The sequence below is a fragment of the Eurosta solidaginis genome, chromosome X, assembly GCF_040869045.1.
Source record: "Eurosta solidaginis isolate ZX-2024a chromosome X, ASM4086904v1, whole genome shotgun sequence".
Lineage (NCBI taxonomy): Eukaryota > Metazoa > Arthropoda > Insecta > Diptera > Tephritidae > Eurosta > Eurosta solidaginis.
Window position 1 is genome coordinate 38,481,770 of NC_090324.1, and position 20,441 is coordinate 38,502,210.

General features: G+C 42.3%; 2 protein-coding genes across 5 annotated transcripts in view; one reads left to right on the forward strand and one right to left on the reverse strand.

Annotated features, from left to right (window-relative positions):
• LOC137234314 (polycomb protein PHO-like) overlaps positions 1 to 20,441 on the forward strand; it is a 162,491-nt gene that overhangs the window by 101,574 nt on the left and 40,476 nt on the right. The gene's annotated exons all lie outside the window — the stretch shown is intronic.
• On the reverse strand, positions 5,356 to 7,347 carry LOC137235497 (polycomb protein PHO-like). Its single transcript, XM_067758507.1, has 3 exons — positions 5,875 to 7,347; positions 5,691 to 5,810; positions 5,356 to 5,636 (listed from the first exon to the last, which is right to left on the reverse strand). Exon 1 carries the CDS (start codon positions 7,074 to 7,076, stop codon positions 6,075 to 6,077), a length of 1,002 nt encoding a protein of 333 aa, XP_067614608.1. The 5' UTR covers positions 7,077 to 7,347; the 3' UTR covers positions 5,356 to 5,636; positions 5,691 to 5,810; positions 5,875 to 6,074.

Genomic DNA, 20,441 nt, shown 5'->3' on the forward strand with positions numbered 1-20,441 from the left:
GATATGCAATGCAGAGAAGAGAATCGTCTGCAAATATTTAATGTGTCTTAACAGGTGTGTTGGACACAGATAGAAATATTTTGAAACTTAGCGTGTTTAAAAAAAATTAAAAACGCAGATGGTAATCCCAATGTGGATATAGTGTAAAATGTGAACCACAGATAAAAAATCCCAATGAGGATTTAATGTGAAACACAGATAGAAATCCTGACGAGGATTAAATGTGTATACAAAAAGTTCCAAAATAGAAAGAAAGTTTAAAAAACGAAAAAGGTCCGCACCACCTGCCGATAGCTAACTTTCGTCGAGTTTTCCCCTTTAAAGTTAGCGCTCGGCAGGGGTGGGCCGTTACCGGTAAATACTAAAATTGCCAAAAGTGTACATTAGGGTGGTAGCGAATATTTAGGCTGGTGGCCTAAACAACCTGTGTTGTTGGAATGCACCGGATTCCAATCAGCTCGATGCCTGACCCATAAGATTATACTGCCGGAAAGCATACGATTCCGATCAGTGACTCATGAAAAAGCATGTTTTTTATGTTGTTGGAATGCACCAGATTCCAATCAACACAGTACTGTCTTGTTCCTTCTTAATGATACATGTTGATAAATGTTCCTCCATCCTTAAGCGAGATAGTTCCTGTTTTTTATCGAAGGAATAAAATGCCGGCAAATTAAATTAGCTTGTATCTCTTAAATTAGATAGGCAAGTATTGCATTACGTATAGTGGCAAAAGTACATTCAAGACTGATGCAGCTATACAAGTCATTGTAGTGCGCGCACCAGATAAGAAGAGGATTATTTTTAGCAAAGTTTCGTCGACAAAGGGGTAAATAGAAAGGAACGTAGTGTCTGTATACTCTAGGGGGAACCGCAAAAAACAAGCGGCTGAGGAGGTCCGCGGAATCAATTTCTCCAATAATGAGCTTATGGATGAACAATACCCCCAGTAATATTCTCCGATTTTCCAGAGTGGGTAAGTTAATAAGAAGAAGTCTACTTCTGTATGGAGGAAGGTGGAGACTTGAGTCCCAATTAAGGCCGCGCAATGCAAATATCAAAAATTGCTTTTGAACTGACTCAAGACGCTTTATATGCTTTTGAGAAACAGGGGACCAAACGCATGAGCAATACTCGAGTATTGGACGAACCAGCGATGTGTAAAGAACCTTAGTGAGGTACGGATCATCGAACTCTTTAGCCCATCTTTTAACAAATCCAAGTAAACCCAACGCTTTGTTGGCTATAGATGAAATATGCATGTTAAAATTCAATTTCGAATGAAAAAGGACACCTAGATCATTTGCAATAGATATACGCTCCAAAGGCGTACCATCTATTACATAAGATTTCAATGCTGGCTTCACTCGGTGAAATTTCATATGCTTACATTTAGAGCAATTTAAAGCTAGTAAATTTGTTGTGCACCAACATTGGAACGAGTCCAAGTCGGCCTGAAGAAGATCCAAGGAACTCAAATCGGTAGGACAGTAAGTGTAGCAAAGTTTTACATCATCCGCATACATTATAGTATGGGAATATAATATTGTCTGTGGCAAGTCATTAAAGAAAAGGGCAAAGAGCAAAGGGCCTAGATGACTTCCCTGGGGTACGCCGGAGGAAACTCCGAACGATTCCGACAGATTGCACTTGAACAGGACTTTTTGGGTCCGGTTAGAAAGATAGCTTTTCAGCCACATTAATAGGTGAAACGGAAAGCCCAGTAAATCAAGCTTATGAATAAGCAACTCATGGTTGACGGTATCAAATGCTTTGCTGAAATCCGTGTAGATGACATCCGTTTGCTTGTTCGCTAAAAATCCTTCCATAACTATAGAGGTGAATACAAGCAAATTTGTAGTGGTTGACCTTTGACGAATAAAACCGTGTTGGCATGCAGATAAAAGACTAGAACACTGATATTGCAGTTGACTGGTGACAATCTGTTCAAAGACTTTAGGAATGACTGAGAGTTTAGCAATACCCCTGTAGTTTTCAACTTTTGACCTACTACCTTTTTTATGCAGGGGTATAATAAAAGACTGTTTCCAAAGTGCCGGGAATGACGCAGATCCAGAGATAGCTCAAATAATTTTAAAATAGGCTCATACATGTTTTCGGCGCAGTACCTAAGCACACAACTAGGAACACCGTCCGGCCCCGGAGAAAAGGTGGGCTTCAAAGATTAAAGACTCTGAAGAACAATATTACCATCAATAGCAGGATTCCTAATGTAATTTGAGCTATCTAAGTTATAGGGGTATTGAACGGAATGAAAACCACTGGATGAATACGTGGACTTAAAGAACTCAGAAAATAATTCAGCAACGTCGTCACTGCTTTTTTACCTCCAAAGGTTAATGAGGAAGGATACCCAGAAGTTTTCCGCTTTGAATTTACGTAACTGTAAAACTTTTTTGGATTTCTAAAAAATTGGGCTTTACAACAACTCAAGTAATTTTTATAACAAAGCTGATTAAGACGGTGAAATGTAGAACGAGCTATTAGATATTTAGAGAGGTCTGCAGATGCTCCAGATTTCTTGAACCTCTTATAAAGCCTAGATTTAATGTTATTAAGTCTGATAAGTTGCCTTGAAAACCAAGGGGGCTTATTCGAACATAGGGTATAGCGAGTAGGAATGCAGGTATCAAAGAAGCCATCAAGCGTACTGTAAAATATAGAGATAGCCGAATCGACATCAGTGCAAGCATAGAGATCCGACAAATCATGGGAAGCCAACAGATCATTATTTATTTATTTATAATGAAATTCGCTTTGTAGAAGCATCTAGATCGGGGACGAGACTGTACTTTAATCCTACGGGGTAGGCTGATATCAAGTGATATCTCTAGCGTAGGGTGAAGAGGGTCTTCTGGAAGGGATAAAGGTGGTATTCGCGTAGCACGTAATCAGCTGGCTAATTGCTTTGTATGTAGTCATGAGCGTTTATTTATCTTTTCCACAGGTACTTCCAGCGAGGGATTTGAGGATTTTGTTACGGCTCTGAATTCTCGGAACAATTGCGGATGCGTGCTCACCAAAATGTAGATCCTGATCAAACGTCACACCCAAGATTTTGGGGTGTAAGACAGTCGGATCAAGCTGTCATATAAGGTCACGTTCTCTCGCTAAGTTTGCGGCCTCCGCCGGGAAGTGGGGCCGGATTTCGGGAATGAAACGTGGCGAGGCGGATTCAATGACCTTACGGAAGGCACGCTCCCCTTTGCGGGCATCAGTCGGGATAGGGAGCGCAGCAAAGCGGTTATCTGTAAAAGATTTATATTCTTCCCAATTTCCTTTTTTGAAGTTTATGAAAGTGCGTTTTTCGGTGACGATGAAGTCGGCGGTACGCTTGAGCGAAATAATTATGGGCAGGTGGTCGGATGCCAATGTTACCATCGGCTGCCAGTTGACGCAGTTTACGAGTTCTGCGCTCACGATTGAGATATCTGGCGAACTGTGACAGCTTCCTACCATGCGTGTGGGGGCGTTTCCGTTTATTGTGCAGAACGTCGTTTCTTCTATTTGATCCGCCAACACTCCACCCCTACTGTCCGCCCGCAAGTTTGAATGCCATAGATCGTGATGGGCATTGAAATCGCCTAAGATAATGCGATTGTTGCCAGTGAGTAAGGCTCTGATATTAGGGCGGTATCCACTGGGGCAACAGGTGGCAGGAGGGATGTAGATGTTGATGATTTCTAGGTTTGCATCGCCTGACCGGACATATAGGCCTTGACGTTCTAAGACATTGTCCCTGCGGTCGATGCCAGGATCAAATATATAATATTGCACCGAGTGGTGTATGATAAACGCGAGGCCGCCTCCATTTCCGCTCTCGCGATCTTTTCTGTGGACATTATACCCAGAGCAGGTCTGCAATGCAGATCGTGCTGTGAGTTTAGTCTCTTGAATCGCAGCAATGCGGATGTTGTGCCGCTTCATGAAATCGACTATCTCCGTAATCTTCCCAGTTAATCCATTACAGTTTAACTGCAGAATTCTGAAGTGCATGGGGGGAGACGTCGCCACTCTGGGGGTAAGTGACGGGTGACTACGCCTGGGTTGAGGAAGGCCACGACGCAATTGCTGTTGTGGCCCTGGGACTGGGCGTCCTTGGGCAAGCATTGGGGTACCCGGATGATTTGGGTTTGCGACCTGGCAACATGGCGCCATGAAACCCGTCGAGGGGTTGCCGTAGCGGAGACCAGAACATCTAGGAAAGTGGCACCACCCATGGCAGGAGCTGCATTGGGCGGATGTCGCAAACATATATATTCCGTGCTGGCAAACGGTGCAAGCGGAGGTAGGGACTAAGAGTCTGTTTCCCTGACCTACACGATTGCTGCCCAAAAAGTGGGGAGGAGAAGACGGGGGCAGGGGCTGTTGCTCAGCATTGCTTCCGACTCTACTACGAAGATTGTAGTTATGAGTGGTAGCAGCTGTTTGAGTTGTTGGCGCCGTGGGGCGCGAGCAGCAGCGGGTACTTATTTATAAAAGTTACGTGGACGTCGGGTTTTGGGATCAAGCCCAGAACAACCTGTCCGATGTAACCATCCCTTACACGAGACACACTGAACAGAGTATGACCGTCCTAAAAAGATTCTTTTCCGACAGATGCAGCAAAACCATTTCTCAGGACCGGGGTCAGACCCGGATTGGATTCGATACCTTCCCGGAGCAAGAGAATATGGAGCAGTCCTGCTGCAAGGAGCTGCTGGGAGGATGACAATTTTTGGGAGAGACGCAACAAATTAAATGGGGTTACACTGAGATGACAGTCATTGGTCGGGAAAAATCCCGAGTCGCTCCGGAACATTGAACCGACCGCCTTGGGAAGCGAATAGCCTTTATATCTCCCCATCACGTCTATTTCTATCTTCTCTCGCACATATGCAGGTATGAAGCCTCTTTTTGTTCTTGGTGAGAACAGCGGGGAAATAGCCCGCCCAAGGCGACGAGTTAGCTTGTGATGCAAGCATACTTGCTCTTCGTCACCCAACCAGTCAGCCAAGTGGCAAAATTATTAAGAAATTATGACGATGAAGAGTTTAGCTATCTAACTCATGTTTATTACACGACACCGCTTTGCCGAAATGTTACTCCGCCAATCTTATACTATACAAAGCACCCAGATAAACTGCGGACTTAATCAAATACAGGGACATAATAGGACATAGCTGCGTGCACTCGACCAATTGGGTTTATATACCGAAACAGCTTGCGTTCGGGACGTTATGGCAGCCCTACACTACAAACACTTTAATACCGCTATTTCTCTGGTGCATGCTTATTCAGATTATCGTAACATGATCTGATGTCAATTTAATCATGGTTGTATCGCTGATTAAGAGTTAATGTTCCAACAACAGCGCAGTTAAAATAGTGTTTATTCAAAAATTAGTTGTAAGCAGTTAAAATCTAATTCTATATACGTAATGAGTACGAGATATCCTATTTATCCCTATATTTTTATACTTCATGGTGGTAAATTTATTTTTTAATCTGTATATACGATATAGGATGAGTTTGAATCCACCTCATTCATTTCAACCTTTATAAGGTTATGTGTAGTTATTTGCACCTGATTGTTATTGCTGATGTTACTGCGGGCCCCACCCATTGAGTTTCGCCTGGAATGTTATAATTAAAAGGATAAGTGCAATCTTAATAAATGAGATACTTACTTGGTTTTCGCGTGTGTCAAAATATGTGACTTCAGGTTGGTGGACTGCGCAAATTTTTTATTGCAACCATCGAAAGGGCAAACGTATGGCCGATCTCCTGTGTGAATCCGTACGTGCGTTCTTGAAAAATATTAAATAAAATATTTATAATTTAGCCTCTAATAAAAAAGTACAACTAACCAACCTCAAATTAAAGTCTAAAGAGAACCGCTTTCCACAACCCTCAAAAGTACACTGAAATGGTTTTTCTCCTGTGTGTACTAATTGATGACGTGTTAGTTTTAAACTTTCAACAAATGCTTTACCGCATTCAGCGCAAACATGAACGCGGGGACCGTGGGTATGCAGATGTTTGCGCATAGCCGAATTATCACGGAAAAATTTTTAACATCCCTTTTGAGGACAAGCAATTCGTTTTTCTCCAGGCCCATTGCAATTCGATTCTGTTGCCACAGTATTCATTTTGTTGCTATAGCTCAAAGGCGGTGGTGAAGAAGATATATTACGTGTATTTTGTAACACAACACCCACCGGCAAAGCTGCGGCTGATAAACTACCGTCATCAATATTAGCCATTGTAATCACAGCAGTGTCAGCAGAATGGATTAACGGAGTGGATAGTACAGTTGCCCCTGAAACTGGCAAAACAGTAGTTCTTGCCCTATTTTTATCAGATGATATACGTGTTAGAGTTGAGTTATTTGATACTGTCTTTTTTGGACGTGGCTTTTTGTCTATAGAACATATATCTGATAGCTCCTGGCGATTAGGTGTATCTTCAACAATTAAAGAAGAAAGAATTGAAGGGTAGTTAGTATCCGCAGTTGTCGATGAATTGTCAACATCAACTGTTTCCTCTACTATGAGATGGGATTGTAATTGTTTTTGATGTAAAATTATTTGTCGCTGTAACACAAATTCTTGCTGCTCAATATTATTTGTACTGATGTCATGCACAAGTCCTTGAGTTGTATCAACAATGCCACATTCGATGTTTACATTATGTTCGTCGCAGTTTATTAAATCTGGAAATACTGCCCTTTGTTCGGGATTTGAACTTTCGTCATCTGAGTTACCAGAAGCCCACATTGTCACACTGAATTCGCCCTCCATTGTTTTAATTTGGACTTGCTTTTGTTCCCAGCGACGAGGTTTAATAGGCTCCTCTTTTGTTTCAAAAGACTTGTAACAATTTGTATTATTCGCATCAAAGATTCCGGTGCCAATAGTCTGCAGTTGAAAAAGTTCGGCTTTGCTGTTACATTTTTTGCGCTGGCGCTGCAGACTAAAATGTACTGCATTACTACTAAATGCAGACGGCATATGTTGAGCTCCTTGCTTATCGAATACAACATTTCGAATTTGACCTACCATATCTGCATTCATAACGTTTGTAGCGCCAACAGTCACTTTCTATACAGTTTGCTTATAGTTTCTGGAATTCCCAATTTTAAATTAGGGTGACAATTTGTAATTGGCAACTAACGAACTCGACGTTGTGGTTATTGGCAATGTAAAATCAAAAAAAGGATCACCGTTAAAAGCTCTTACTAGCATATGTGAAAAAGTCTTTACCATTGGATTTTATATTTGCAAACTATATGCTCCGACTGAAAGGAGAAAAATAAAACTTAGTCCATATCAAAAATATTCACTATTTTTCAAAAGCCAAAAACAATTTTTCATTTTTATAAATATCTTTAACTTTAATTCGACTTCCCACCTTGCAAGGAATTTGTGAATTCTTTAATGTGAACTTGGCCATAACATCTGCTTTTAAATCAGCTTTTCGCAGTTTTAGATGCAAGTGTATCAAATGCTCGATGAATTGCGCATCTTTAACAATAAGCCAAGGCAGCCGGTTCTATGTAAAGGAGCGACTCGAGATTTTTTTCGACCAAGGGATGCCCTTTCAGGGTAACCCCATTTAATTTGTTGCCATAACATCTGCTTTTAAATCAGCTTTTCGCAGTTTTAGATGCAAGTTTATCAAATGCTCGATGAACTTGCGCATCTTTAACAATAAGCCAAGGCAGAAGGTTCTATGTACAGGAGCGACTCGAGATTTTTCCCGACCAAGGGCTGTCCTAAAATAGGTGTCGTGGCACTTAACCACATCCCACGTACATGGAAAATATCTAGAGTGGTATTTATTTCCAAGGCAGGCAAAGCGTGCCACACGAAACCAAAAGACTTCAGACCCATCAGTCTATCTTCGTTTCAACTAAAGGTGATGTAGAGGCTGATGGAAACATATATCAGGGAGGCAGTGAATGACCAACTCTCTGAAGCACAACACGCCTATATGAAGGGTAAATCAACGGAAGCGGCAGGGGTATCGGTGAGCAGGTTCGTCAGTAGGGGTACTCCCCAAGTTGGAGTCCTATCCCCTCTGCTGTGGGTCTTGTTGGCGATCAGCTGCTAAGGGGCATGCCTTAGTGATATGTGCGAAGTTTCCACAAACTCTCTGCGATATGATGCAGGTGGAAAAAAGAAGGGTCGAAGCATGTGCCGCTGATAGTGGTCTGGGCGTGAACCCAAATAAAACGGAGCTGGTGCTCTTTACGAGGAAGTATAAGATACCACCTCTCTCAACTCCGGTGCTGGCAAACACAGTACTTAAGTTAAGTGAGTCCGCGTACTATCTAGGGCTCACACTTGATAAGAAATTGAACTGGACACAAAACACCACGCAACGTGTGCGTAAAGTCACGGTTGCCCTTTACACATGTAAAGGGGCAATTGGACGGAAATGGGGTATGTCCCCAATGATATACATGATACATGCCCAGAATTAGGCCAATATTGCTATACGCGGTGGCGGTATGGTGCCCGCCCTGAATAAATCCACGACGGTTCTTGCTCTTCAAAAGGTGCAAAGATCTACACTATGCATAAGCGGAGCCATCCGCATAACGCCAACGGAGGCTATGAATGTAATACTGAACCTACTACCCTTAGATATTGGAAGCAAAAAATACGCAGCATGTGCAGGTATTAGGCTGAGGAAACTGACCACATGGTCTCACTGCAACCATACTGAAATTTTCGACAGATTCTGCATACCAGAATGGACAGATTTCTGCAAACCACATACCAACTTTAACAAGGGATACGAGATATTAATCCCTGAGAGGGAACAGGGCGTGAATGACCCAGATTGGCCCACTAACAGCATTCAGATCTACACAGATGGATCTAAACTGGATAACAGGGTCGGAGGGGTTCGGAACGATTGGACATACAAAGATAGTTTCGCCTTACGGATCACTGTAGCGTATTTCAGGCCGAGATTGCGGCCATACAAGACGCTGTGGACTGCCTTAGGCAGAAGTCAGTCTGTCAGAAGCACATTTATTATTATTATTATTTATTAACATTATTAAAACAAATTAACAAGTTAATATATCAAATGAGCATTAGCTGCCAGGGCTATCCGCTCGATGGGAATTAGTTATATCGAATATTTTTTTTTGTAAGTTTTTAAAGTAATGTTAGATGTCTGCTTTAATGGCTTTGACGAAGTTATTGATTGAAGTTATGTTCGCTTTCGTGGGTATTTTTAGTAGCTCAATCCAGTTGCTTTTTAGGTAGCGTCTTCTGGTTTCTTCGAGGTCGGGGCATTCGGTGAATATATGTTTTAGTGTTAGATCCGTTTGACAAAATGGGCAAGACGGTTTTAGTTCTCCAGATAGGAGGTATTGGTGCGTGTGAAGTGTGTGACCAAGACGAATACGTGAAAAGGTTTTTATGTGCCCTTTGGGAATATCTGTTGGATAATTTGGGGTTTCCGATATTAGGTTAATGCTGCTGTAGTGGTGGTGGTGGTAGTGTTGCAATTCTTGCGTGCGTTTATGGCGTAGATGATTTAAGATGAATCGCCGGCTATCTCCTTTCTCTATGATGTTGCATGTCGTTACAGGTGCCATAAGTACTGATTTAGCGGATAGGTCTGCTGCATCGTTGCCGGGGATACCTGCATGTCCAGGTATCCATAATAGCCTGATTTTTTGCTCATTATCGATTAGCATATCTATTATTTTGTTTATTGTCTTTGAGCTAGGGATTGGATTTTGGACTGCTTTAAGAACCGAAGCACTGTCGGTACAAATAAGGTTCTTAGAGGCTTTTTCTTGCGCAATCGTAATTGCGTTATAGATAGCGATGGCTTCTGCTGTGAACGAAGATGAGGTTTCTGAAAGGGTTTGCATCTTGAAAATGAGACCTTTTGTGTCGACGACGGCATAACTGGCCGGAGTGTTGTTAGTTTTGGAACCGTCTGTATACCAGAGAATCCATTCATCCGCTTGATAATAGGCTTTGCGTTCTTGGAATTTTTGGCGGAATTCGGCGTCGGTGGTGCAACTCTTTTTTGTGCAGATAAACTAAGATCGCAGGATATTTTTTTAATGGCCCAAGGAGGGTTTGCTGCTTGGTAATTTTCACCAATACAGGATAGTCCCAGTTTGCTTGCGGTGTCAAGGACTAAATACAAGGTAGACGGTATTCTCGGCGTTTTATTGTTAAGAATTATGGAAGATATGTCGTCATCGATGACCTAGTTTGAACAGAAAGTTACCTTTGGTACCAGCCTAGTATGAATATCGTTTGTTCTATCCTCTAATGAGGGTAAACCAGCTTCTATCAGGATTTTTTTTTATTGGTGTTGTTCGGAAGGCGAAGACGCATGCCCTTGCTGCCTGGTGATAAATGGAGCTAAAGATATTCAGCGTTGATTTTGGAGACTTGCCATATAGATACAATCCATAGTCTATCTTACATAATACTAAAATTTTTGTTACGTATCTAAGAGTGTTTATGTGTACTTGACATCTTGTACTTGAGAGGTATGTTATTAAATTTACCCTGGCAGCTAATGATTTCTTTAGTTCAATACAGTGATCTTTCCAACGGTAATCATGGGAGAATATGACACCTAATATTTTTAATTTTTTAACGTTCTCAATTTCTGAGTTGTTAACAGATATTTTGTTGTTGTGATAATCACATCTACGTCTTCTACAGACATGAACATTTTTTGTTTTACAAAAAGATATTTTGACTCCAGAGAGGTCAGACCATTCTGATATGTTTTTTAAAATATCTTCGAATATTATTTTTGTCTCATCTGCTTTATTCCTCTTACATAGAATATACAGATCGTCTGCGTACAGACAGTGATCTACCGAGTTGTGAAGTTTTATGATTTTGCTTATCTCGTTGAATGCTATGGAGAATATAATAACTGACAGGGGGGAGCCTTGAGGAACTCCATTGTGTAAGGGGTAAATATTGGAGAGTGAGTTTCCAACTCGAATTCTGAAACGTCTGTTCGATAGAAAAGATTTTACAAAGTTGAAGATTTTTGGCCCTACTTTCCAGTTGTGGAGACATTTTAATACCACGTGTGAACCGATACGGTCAAATGCCTTTTCGAAATCCAAGGAGAGAATTGATACATGTTGACGTGCTGATAGAGCTTTGCATATGTAGTGGTCGATGTGGAGAAGAGCGTCGGTGCACCCTTTCCCTGGCTTGAAGGCGACTTGGCAATGGTCGGTAAGTTGGAGTGTTTCTAAAAACCATACAATGCGGTTAGCTATTATACGCTCTAAAACTTTGGATAAGCACGGGAGCAGGGATATTGGCCTGTATCCGTTTGTGGAGAGGGGGTTATTATTTGGTTTAGGTATTGGGATTATTGTTGCAACCTTCCAGCTTTGCGGTATGACGCTGGAGTCAAAAATGGAGTTATAGAGGCTTAACAACCGGGATTTAGAATAAGGAGACAAAGACTTTATCATCTTATAGGATAAACGGTCGAATCCGGGAGTTTTTCCTTTAGCTTTCCCTAGACATACATTTCATTCCGTACTAGTAATGGGCATTTCGATAAGATTTGCTTTAGGATTAGTATTTGAAAGCGATATTGACATATCTCCAATGTGGGATTTGGAGTGTCTAAATGAGTGTGAAAAATTATGATCTGACGAGTACTGAGACCAGTCGGATGCAAATTGATTCGCGATTATTTTTGGGTCAGAGGAGGTTATGTTATTGCATTTTATGGCTATAACGGGTTTGGATACATTTCTATTGTCAAGTCTTTTGATGTTGTTCCATATTTTTGGGATTGAGGAGTTTGGGTTGATAGATTCGCTGAACTTCTCGAAGCTCAGTCTCTTTTCTATTTTCATTTCTTTTCGAAATCTAGCATTGGCTTTTTTAAAAGTTCGTAAGTTTTGTGTCGTGGGTTGGGTTTTATAATTTTTCCACGCTTTAATTTTTTCTGATCTGAGGTTTGCAAGGTTTTTGTTCCACCAAGCCACGTTTTTTCTTTTTGAATTAGTTGCTTGTGGGATAAAGTGATTTGCAGCCACTTTAATAGATTTGACTATGCTGGCGGCATCGTGCTTGGGGGTTTGTGGGCGTACGAGCTTCTAGTTCGAGATCAACGAGTTTAGCAAAATTAGGCCAATCTCCGTGTTGTAATAGAAATTTTAGCTGAGATTTATCACTTTGGCCAGTGTGAGGAGAGAACAGAGGGATATATCTATATGAGTGAGAGTAGATCGGGTGGAGAAGTGGGTCGCACTACCATCATTCAAAACGCACATGTTTGATTGTATGATTGCATTTTCGATAAGCCGTCCGAGGTGATTAACCGTTCTTGATCCCCACAAATTGCTCCAACCATTGAAGTCACCCAGAACCATGATTGGGGTGCTAACTGATGAGAATATGTCACTGAGCTCTTTGCTGGAAAATGGTTGACTGGGGGGGGGGGGGGGGGGGGTGTAAATAGACATTATGGTAAATTTTATATCCATATCTATCTCGAGTGCTATTACTTGGAGGGGGGAGGGAATGTGTATTCTTTTATGTGGTATGTGAGCTTTTATCAGAATGCCGGCGCCTTGTTTTGATTGAGTATTTGTTGTTGAGTTGCAAAAGTAGCCGTAGAAATTTTTTGGGAGTATTGGAGTGAAATTATTGGTGCAATGGGTTTCTTGTAGGGCGATAAAGTGTGGGTTGTGTTGATTTATGAGGATTTGAAGTTGAGAATAGTTATTTATGAGACCTTTAATATTCCACTGAAGAATACTGAGGTTCATGTTAACAGAAGTACTTAATACAATTTTTTGTAAAACCGGTTTTACAAAAACTATATAAGAAAAGGAGGGGTGATATATAATATATAGTATAAAAGGAGGGGGGGGAACGAAATCAGACCTCTTCTTGCGAAGAGTCCATGGATTCGTCTAGGTTTATGGAGTTATGGATATGGTAATTATTGCTCTTGAGCAATTTTTGTGTGAATTGAGAAATAGGAGATGAATACGATATGTTAGTGTTGGAGTAGGCTATGCTCGTGGTGGTTGGTTTGGAATGTGGTGCACTAGTAGTTGACGTTGAGATATATGTGGACGTTGAGGAACTTGGTGTATTACTATTTGATGTGTTTATTGAAATCTGATTTTCGGTAGTTGTGGTATTGTTATATACGTTCGGTGTAAAGGTAGTTGAGGATAATTCTTTAGAATGTCTTTTGTTTAAAGAGTTTGCTGGGAGTGTGTTGTTTGTTATGTTGCTATTTGTTTCCGCTCGTGGAGTAGAAAGGGGGATTCTTGTTGTATTGGCGTAGGATGTTGCTAAATGGTTAAACGGCAGTCTTTCTCTCTGTCTACGACGAGCTTCACTAATACTGCATTTTTCTAGAGTAGTAATTTTAAGTACTTCTTTCGCTTGAATGAATTTTGGGCAGTTTCTATCAGAGGCTGGGTGTTCACCTGAGCAATTGGCACAGAATGTTCTGCTACATATATCAGGAGTGTGTGGGGGAAGGTTGCAGTTGCAGCAAGATGGATTATTCGAACATCTTTTCAGGGTATGACCTAGTCGCTGGCAATTCTTGCAGCGCATGGGATTGGGGACATAAGGCTGGACTTTGACCTTGTACCAGGCAACATCTACCGACTCTGGGAGGCGATATAGGTCGAATGTGAGTACCATGAGAACGGTGGGGGTTGTTTTGCCGTCAATTTGGCGGGAAAACTTGTAAACTGCGACTTTGGTTTTTCATTTCGCTTACAATCTCGTTTTTTGGGCACGTGTTTAAGACAGGGCGCATATATTACGCCTTTCACAGAATTTAGATTTTCATGTAGTTTAACATTAATTGGGCACAAGTTGGACAGGGCTTTGGTTTTAAGGAATTTTTCGGCAATACGGGCATTTCGTGCTAGAATTAATAGACTTCCGTCCTTTATTTGCGAAATAGCGTCTACTTCTGTCGATATGGCCTCAATGTATTTTTGATAGCGAAGGGGCTTAGTTGTGGAAGGGAAATATTGCTGTCAGCAGATGAAATTAATATGAACTTTGGGTTGTTGGTTGGAGCGGATTTTTGGGGAAGAAGGGGAAAGTCGTTTGATTTAGAATTTGGTTTTTTCTTTTTTGTGGGTTTGCGTCGAAGACCTCCAATTCAGAGAATCTGTTTGGATGCCTATCTGGCCACGGCATGTTGAAAAAGAAAATGCACTTTACTCTAAATAACTATTTTCTTTGTTTTTAAATTATATAAATGATCAGATCCACGTGGATAGCAAAAAAGAAACGAATATAGTATAAAGCACAATATGATTGTTTAAGGTAACGGAACTTTTCTCACTGAGTATCACTTTTTGGCAAAACACGTCTGATTGCTTTGAATGATAGTCGGCGACTAGCACATTTATATTTTCTCAGACAGTCAAGCAGCACTGAAAGCCCTTGACTCTGTCATAACTAATTCTGAAACTATAGTAGGCTGTTGCAGATCACTTAACGTAATGGCTGAACAGTTTACTCTGCATCTGGAATGGGTTCCGAGACATAATGCATACCAGGTAATGAGATGGCGCATCCCAAGGCAGTCGGTTCTATGTACCGGAGCGACTCGGGATTTTTCCCGACCAAGGACTGTCATTTCAGTGTGACCCCATTTAATTTGTTTCGTCCCTCCCACAAATTGTCATCCTCCCAGCAGCTCCTTGCAACAGGACTGCTCCATACTCTCTTACTCCGGGAAGGCATCGAATCCAATCCGGGTCCGTCTCCTGACCCCGGTCCTGAGAAATGGTTTTGCTACATCTGCCGGAAAAGAATCTTTTTAGGACGGTCATACTCTGTTCAGTGTGTCTCGTGCAAGGGATGCTTGCATCGGACAGGTTGTTCTGGGCTTGATCCCAAAACCCGACGTCCACGTAACTTTTATAAATCTTTTGTGGCTCCTTGCTGTCCACGCCCAAGGGCGTCCCGTAGTCTACAACTAAGCGCCGCCCCACTACCTTCCAGCAGCCCCGCTGCTCAGCAAGCCACAACAAGTACCCGCTGCTGCTCGCGCCACACGCCGCCAACAACTCAAACAGCTGATACCACTCATAACTACTACCTTTGTAGTAGAGTTGGTAGCAATGCTGAGCATCAGCCCCGCCCCGTCTTCTCCCCCCCTGTTGTTGTAGCAATGCTCGCCCCACCTAATAGCCGCGACCGATCACAAATTGTCATCAATATCCTCTAACGGGAGTCCAAGGAAACTTGCCGTTTCAACAGGGGTGGACCATAAGGAAAGGGGTGTTAGAGGCGTTGGTTCCACATTACAATTAAAGAGATGTTTGGTGTCATGTGGGGACACATGGCAAGCAGGGCATACATTTTGTATGTCGGGGTTGATTCTGGATAGGTAAGAGTTTAACCTGTTACAGTATCCAGAACGAAGTTGAGCATGAGTGACACGCGTTTCCCTGGGGAGTATGCGTTCCTCTTCTGCGAGTTCTGGATATTTTTCTTCAAGTACTGGATTCACCGGGCAATTCCCGACATAAAGGTCCGACGCCTGTCTATGGAGTTCACCAAGGACCTGCTTGTATTTTTCCGGTTCATACGGCTGGGTTCTCAGGTGCCGTATTTCCTCAAAATGCTTACGGAGATGACTCCTTAGGCCCCTAGGCGGTGCTGGTTCGTCAATCAGATGTCTGTTGGGATGCCCAGGTTTCTGGGTATTCAACAGAAACTGTTTGGTCAGCATCTCATTTCTCTCCCTGATGGGGAGTATTCTCGCCTCATTATGCAGATGGTGTTCTGGGGACATAAGAAGACAGCCCGTGGCGATTCTGAGAGCAGTATTTTGGCAGGCCTGTAGTTTCTTCCAGTGGGTGGTTTTTAGGCTTGGCGACCATATGGGTGACGCGTAGCACGTAATCGGCTGGCTAATTGCTTTGTATGTGGTCAAGAGCGTTTCTTTATCTTTTCCCCTGGTACTGCCAGCAAGGGATTTGAGGATTTTATTACGGCTCTAAATTCTTGGAACAATTGCGGTTGCGTGCGCACCAAAATCTAGATCCTGATCAAACGTCACACCCAAGATTTTGGAGTGTAGGACAGTCGGTAGCGTAGTGCCATCGACGTGGATGTTCAATATGGTCGACATTTGGGGCGTCCATGTTGTAAATAAGGTCGCGGAAGATTTAGTCGGTGACAATGCCAGGTTTCGCGAGGCGAAAAAACTGGAGAGATCAGGGAGATAGCCGTTTATTTTATTGCATAGATCATCGATCTTTGGGCCTGGGCCTGTGGCCATTATTGTGCAGTCATCGGCGTAGGAAACGATTGTGACTCCTTCCGGTGGTGAAGGTAGCTTAGATATGTAGAAATTAAACAAAAGCGGGGATAGGACACCACCCTGTGGCACCCCTTGTTTAATTCTCCTTTGTTTTGATGTTTCGTTTCTGAATTGCACCGATGCCTGCCGACCACCCAGATAATTTGCGGTTCACCTTTTAAGACATGGGGGAAGGGTAGACCCTTCCAGGTCTTGCAGTAACGAGCCATGGTTGACCGTATCAAAAGCTTTTGATAGGTCTAACGCTACGAGTACTGTTCTATGGTGGGGATATTGATTCAAACCGCAATTTATCTGGGTGCTAATGACATTTAGCGCGGAGGTAGTGCTATGAAGTTTTCTGAAGCCATGCTGATGAGGGGCTAGCTGCAAATGTGCTTGGAAATAAGGGAGCAAAATGGCTTCAAGCGTCTTTGCCACTGGCGATAGGAGAGATATCGGACGATATGACTCACCTACGTTAGCTGGTTTCCCAGGCTTTAGTAGCGGGACCACCTTGGCCATTTTCCATTTCTCGGGTATGACAAAGGTGGAAAGAGACAGGTTGAAGACATGCGCTAAATATTTGAAACCCTCTTTCCCTAGGTTTTTAAGCATCGGCATGGCTATGCCGTCTGGGCCCACTGCTTTGGATGGTTTAGCGCGACCAATGGAGGGGTGAGATGTTGGCGGATCAAATAGAAGAAACGACGTTCTGCACAATAAACGGAGACGCCCCCACACGTATGGTAGGAAGCTGTCACAGTTCGCCAGATATCTCAATCATGAGCGCAGAACTCGTAAACTGCGTCAACTGGCAGCCGATGGTAGCATTGGCATCCGACCACCTGCCTATACTTATTTCGCTCGAGCGTACCGCCTACTTCTTCGTCACCGAAAAACTTTAAAAAAGGAAAGCCGGAAGAATATAAATCTTTTACAGACAACCTCTTTGCTGTCCTCCCTATCCCGACTGATGCCCGCCAAGGGGAGCGTGCCTTCCGCAAGGTCATTGAATCCGCCTCGGCACGTTTAATTCCCGCCGGGAGAATTCCCGAGATCCGGCCCCACTTCCCGGCGGAGGCCGCAAACTTAGCGAGAGAACGTGACCTTATAAGACAGCTTGATCCAGGCGACCCCCAAATAAGGGATATAAACCAACGCATCAGATTGCTTGTGGATGAACACAAGCCGGCGAAATGGGAGAAGCACCAAAGAGGTTGTAACCTCTCTACCGGTGTGGGTAAACTTTGGTCCACCGTAAAGTCCCTATCGAATCCAAATAAGCACAAAGACAAAGTTTCCATCGCCTTTGGCGACAAAGTGCTGTCGGATGCGAAAAAATGCGCGAGCGGTTCCTGCCGACAATATATAATGCATCCTACGGTCGACAAAGATAGACGGAGAGCCAATAGACACGCACATAAACACAAATTCAGCGCGTCACCAATCACAATCACCGCTAAAGAGGTTGAGGACGCCATTGGTCGCGCTAAACCATCCAAAGCAGTGGGACCAGACGGCATAGCCATGCCGATGCTTAAAAGCCTATACCCGAGAAATGGAAAATGGCCAAGGTGGTCCCGCTACTAAAGCCTGGGAAACCAGCTAACATAGGTGAGTCGTATCGTCCGATATCTCTCCTATCGCCAGTGGCAAAGACGCTTGAAGCCATTTTGCTTCAGAAAACTCCATAGCACTACCACCGCGCTAAATGCCACTAGCACCCAGATAAATTGCGGTTTAAATCAATACCCCCACCATAGAACAGTACTCGTAGCGCTAGACCTATCAAAAGCTTTTGATACGGTCAACCATGGCTCGTTACTGCAAGACCTGTGTCAGGAACACACCTATCATCGGTTCAGGAACACACATACAATAGATTCACAATACACATTCCTATATATACATATTACTGCACAACCACTTTATTATTGTACACACTTCAATATACATATTATTAAAGATTGTTCTAGACACGAACTACAATAAAACACGTGCCTTCCCAATCGTTCTATTTTATTTAACAAAAGTAATATGTACCAAAGTTAAGGTACATTACATGGTGCCGAAACCCGAATTAAAGCGAAAAAATGCCAGAATCAGCAACTAATAGCGTAAAACCGGACCACAATATTAGACCACCAAAAAGTTTTGTCATCAACAATTACCAAAATGTGGCAAACGAGTGGAAATTGTGGCTTCAACAATTCGAGTGGTACGCGATCGCGACAGAACTGGATACTAAGAAACCAGAAGTGCAAGTCGCAGTATTCATTTCGTCGGTAGGAAATGACGCAGCAGTAATTTACAATACTTTTAATTTAACAGAAAGTGATAAAAAAAAGCGTCAGCACAATCAAAAGGCGATTTACAGAATATTTTACACCCCAAATCAACGAAACGTACGAAAGATATGTATTCAACACTATCGTACAAAAGGAGTGTCAAACATTTGATGAATTCGTTACAGATCTAAGAAGCAAAATTAAAAATTGTGGCTACGGGACGTTAGAAGACACTTTAATTCGCGACAGAATAGTAGTAGGTATAACAAATGATACAACAAGAGAAAAACTACTAGCGGAAAGCAAATTAACCCTGGAAAAAGCAATAGATATACGTCACTCTGCAGAGCAAGTTAAGATGCAGGTAACAACAATGAAGCAAGCGGCCACAGTTGACGCCGTTACGTGGAACAAAAAGCAAAATAAAAGAGACATCAAAGAAACTAACAAAAAAGATGAACCCTTTCACTGCAATAGGTGTGATACCACGCACGGTCGCCGTAACTGTCCGGCCTTTAAAAAGGTTTGCCAAAAATGCAAAAGAAAAGGCCACCTTACCAAATGTTGCAAAAGCAAAACGGTCAACGAACTGGTAAGACCGAGAAAGCAACGATTACAGTTTTTTATTGTCTACGGTAGGTGCGGATTTAGACAATGTGGACGTCGAAGACTGGTATGAAAAAGCTACGCTGGCTAAAAACGTAATGGTAAAGTTTACACAGGTAGACAGTGCAACGTGTTAAACTACGAAATAATAAAGAAAATAGACATTCACATCAGTCCATCGCCAACAAAGCAATTAACATCGTTTTCAAACCATAAAATCACCGTACTGGGTGAAGTGGTTATAGACACGCTTATTAAGAAACAAGAGGTACCCATAAAATACTTAGTTGTCAAAGCGGATGTTGCAGCAGTGCTTGGTAAGTCAACATGTGAGAAATTGAAATTAGTGAAGCGTATTGAAACTTTAACGGTTGATGAAAACTTGTTTGAAGGAATTGGTTGCCTTAAGCAATACAAATTTGACATAGACTTAATAGAAAATCCGAAACTAAGCATATGCCCAGCGCGAAAAATCCCGCATACTATTAGACAGCAGGTTAAAGATGAGCTTGATAGTATGGTAGCGCAAAAAATAATTAAGCCCATAACCAAGCCGACACCGGCTGTGTCACCCATGGTCGTAGTAGTAAAAAATAATAAAATTAGACTCTGGTTAGATCCATCGGAGATAAATAAAAATCTCAAAAGACGTTATTATCCACTTACTACGTTAGAAGAAATTACAGCCCGCATCCACGGCTCTAAGTGGTTCACGTTACTCGATTGTAAAAAAGGCTTTTGGCAACTGCAAGTAACACCCGTACTTCAGAATATCTGACATTCAGTACCCCATTCGGAAGATACTCTTGCTTAAGAATGCCATTTGGCTTAGCATCGGCTCCGGAAGTAATGAGTTCGTTGATAGCGGACGTAAAGAACGCGGAGGTGTCTATGGATGATGTTCTCTTGCATGCCACCAGCAAACTAGAACTAGAGATGATCACTCAAGAGGTACTTGACAAATTCAGAAAAGCAGGCCTTAAGCTTAATAAAGAAAAATGCGTTTTTAATACACAAGAAGTAAAGTTTCTGGGACATATAGTCTCCGCTGAAGGGGTAAAACCTGATCCCGAAAAAATAGAAATTATAATGAAAATTAAGCAACCGGAAAACGTGAAAGAGTTGCAAAGATTCTTGGGTATGGTAACATACGTGTCGAAATTTATAAAAAATTTGGCAGATATCACCCAACCACTAAGACAATTATTGCGA

Bases quoted from the DNA above. Each gene is read 5' to 3' on its own strand.
- LOC137235497 (XM_067758507.1), bottom strand. From the start codon at position 7,076: ATGAATGCAGATATGGTAGGTCAAATTCGAAATGTTGTATTCGATAAG.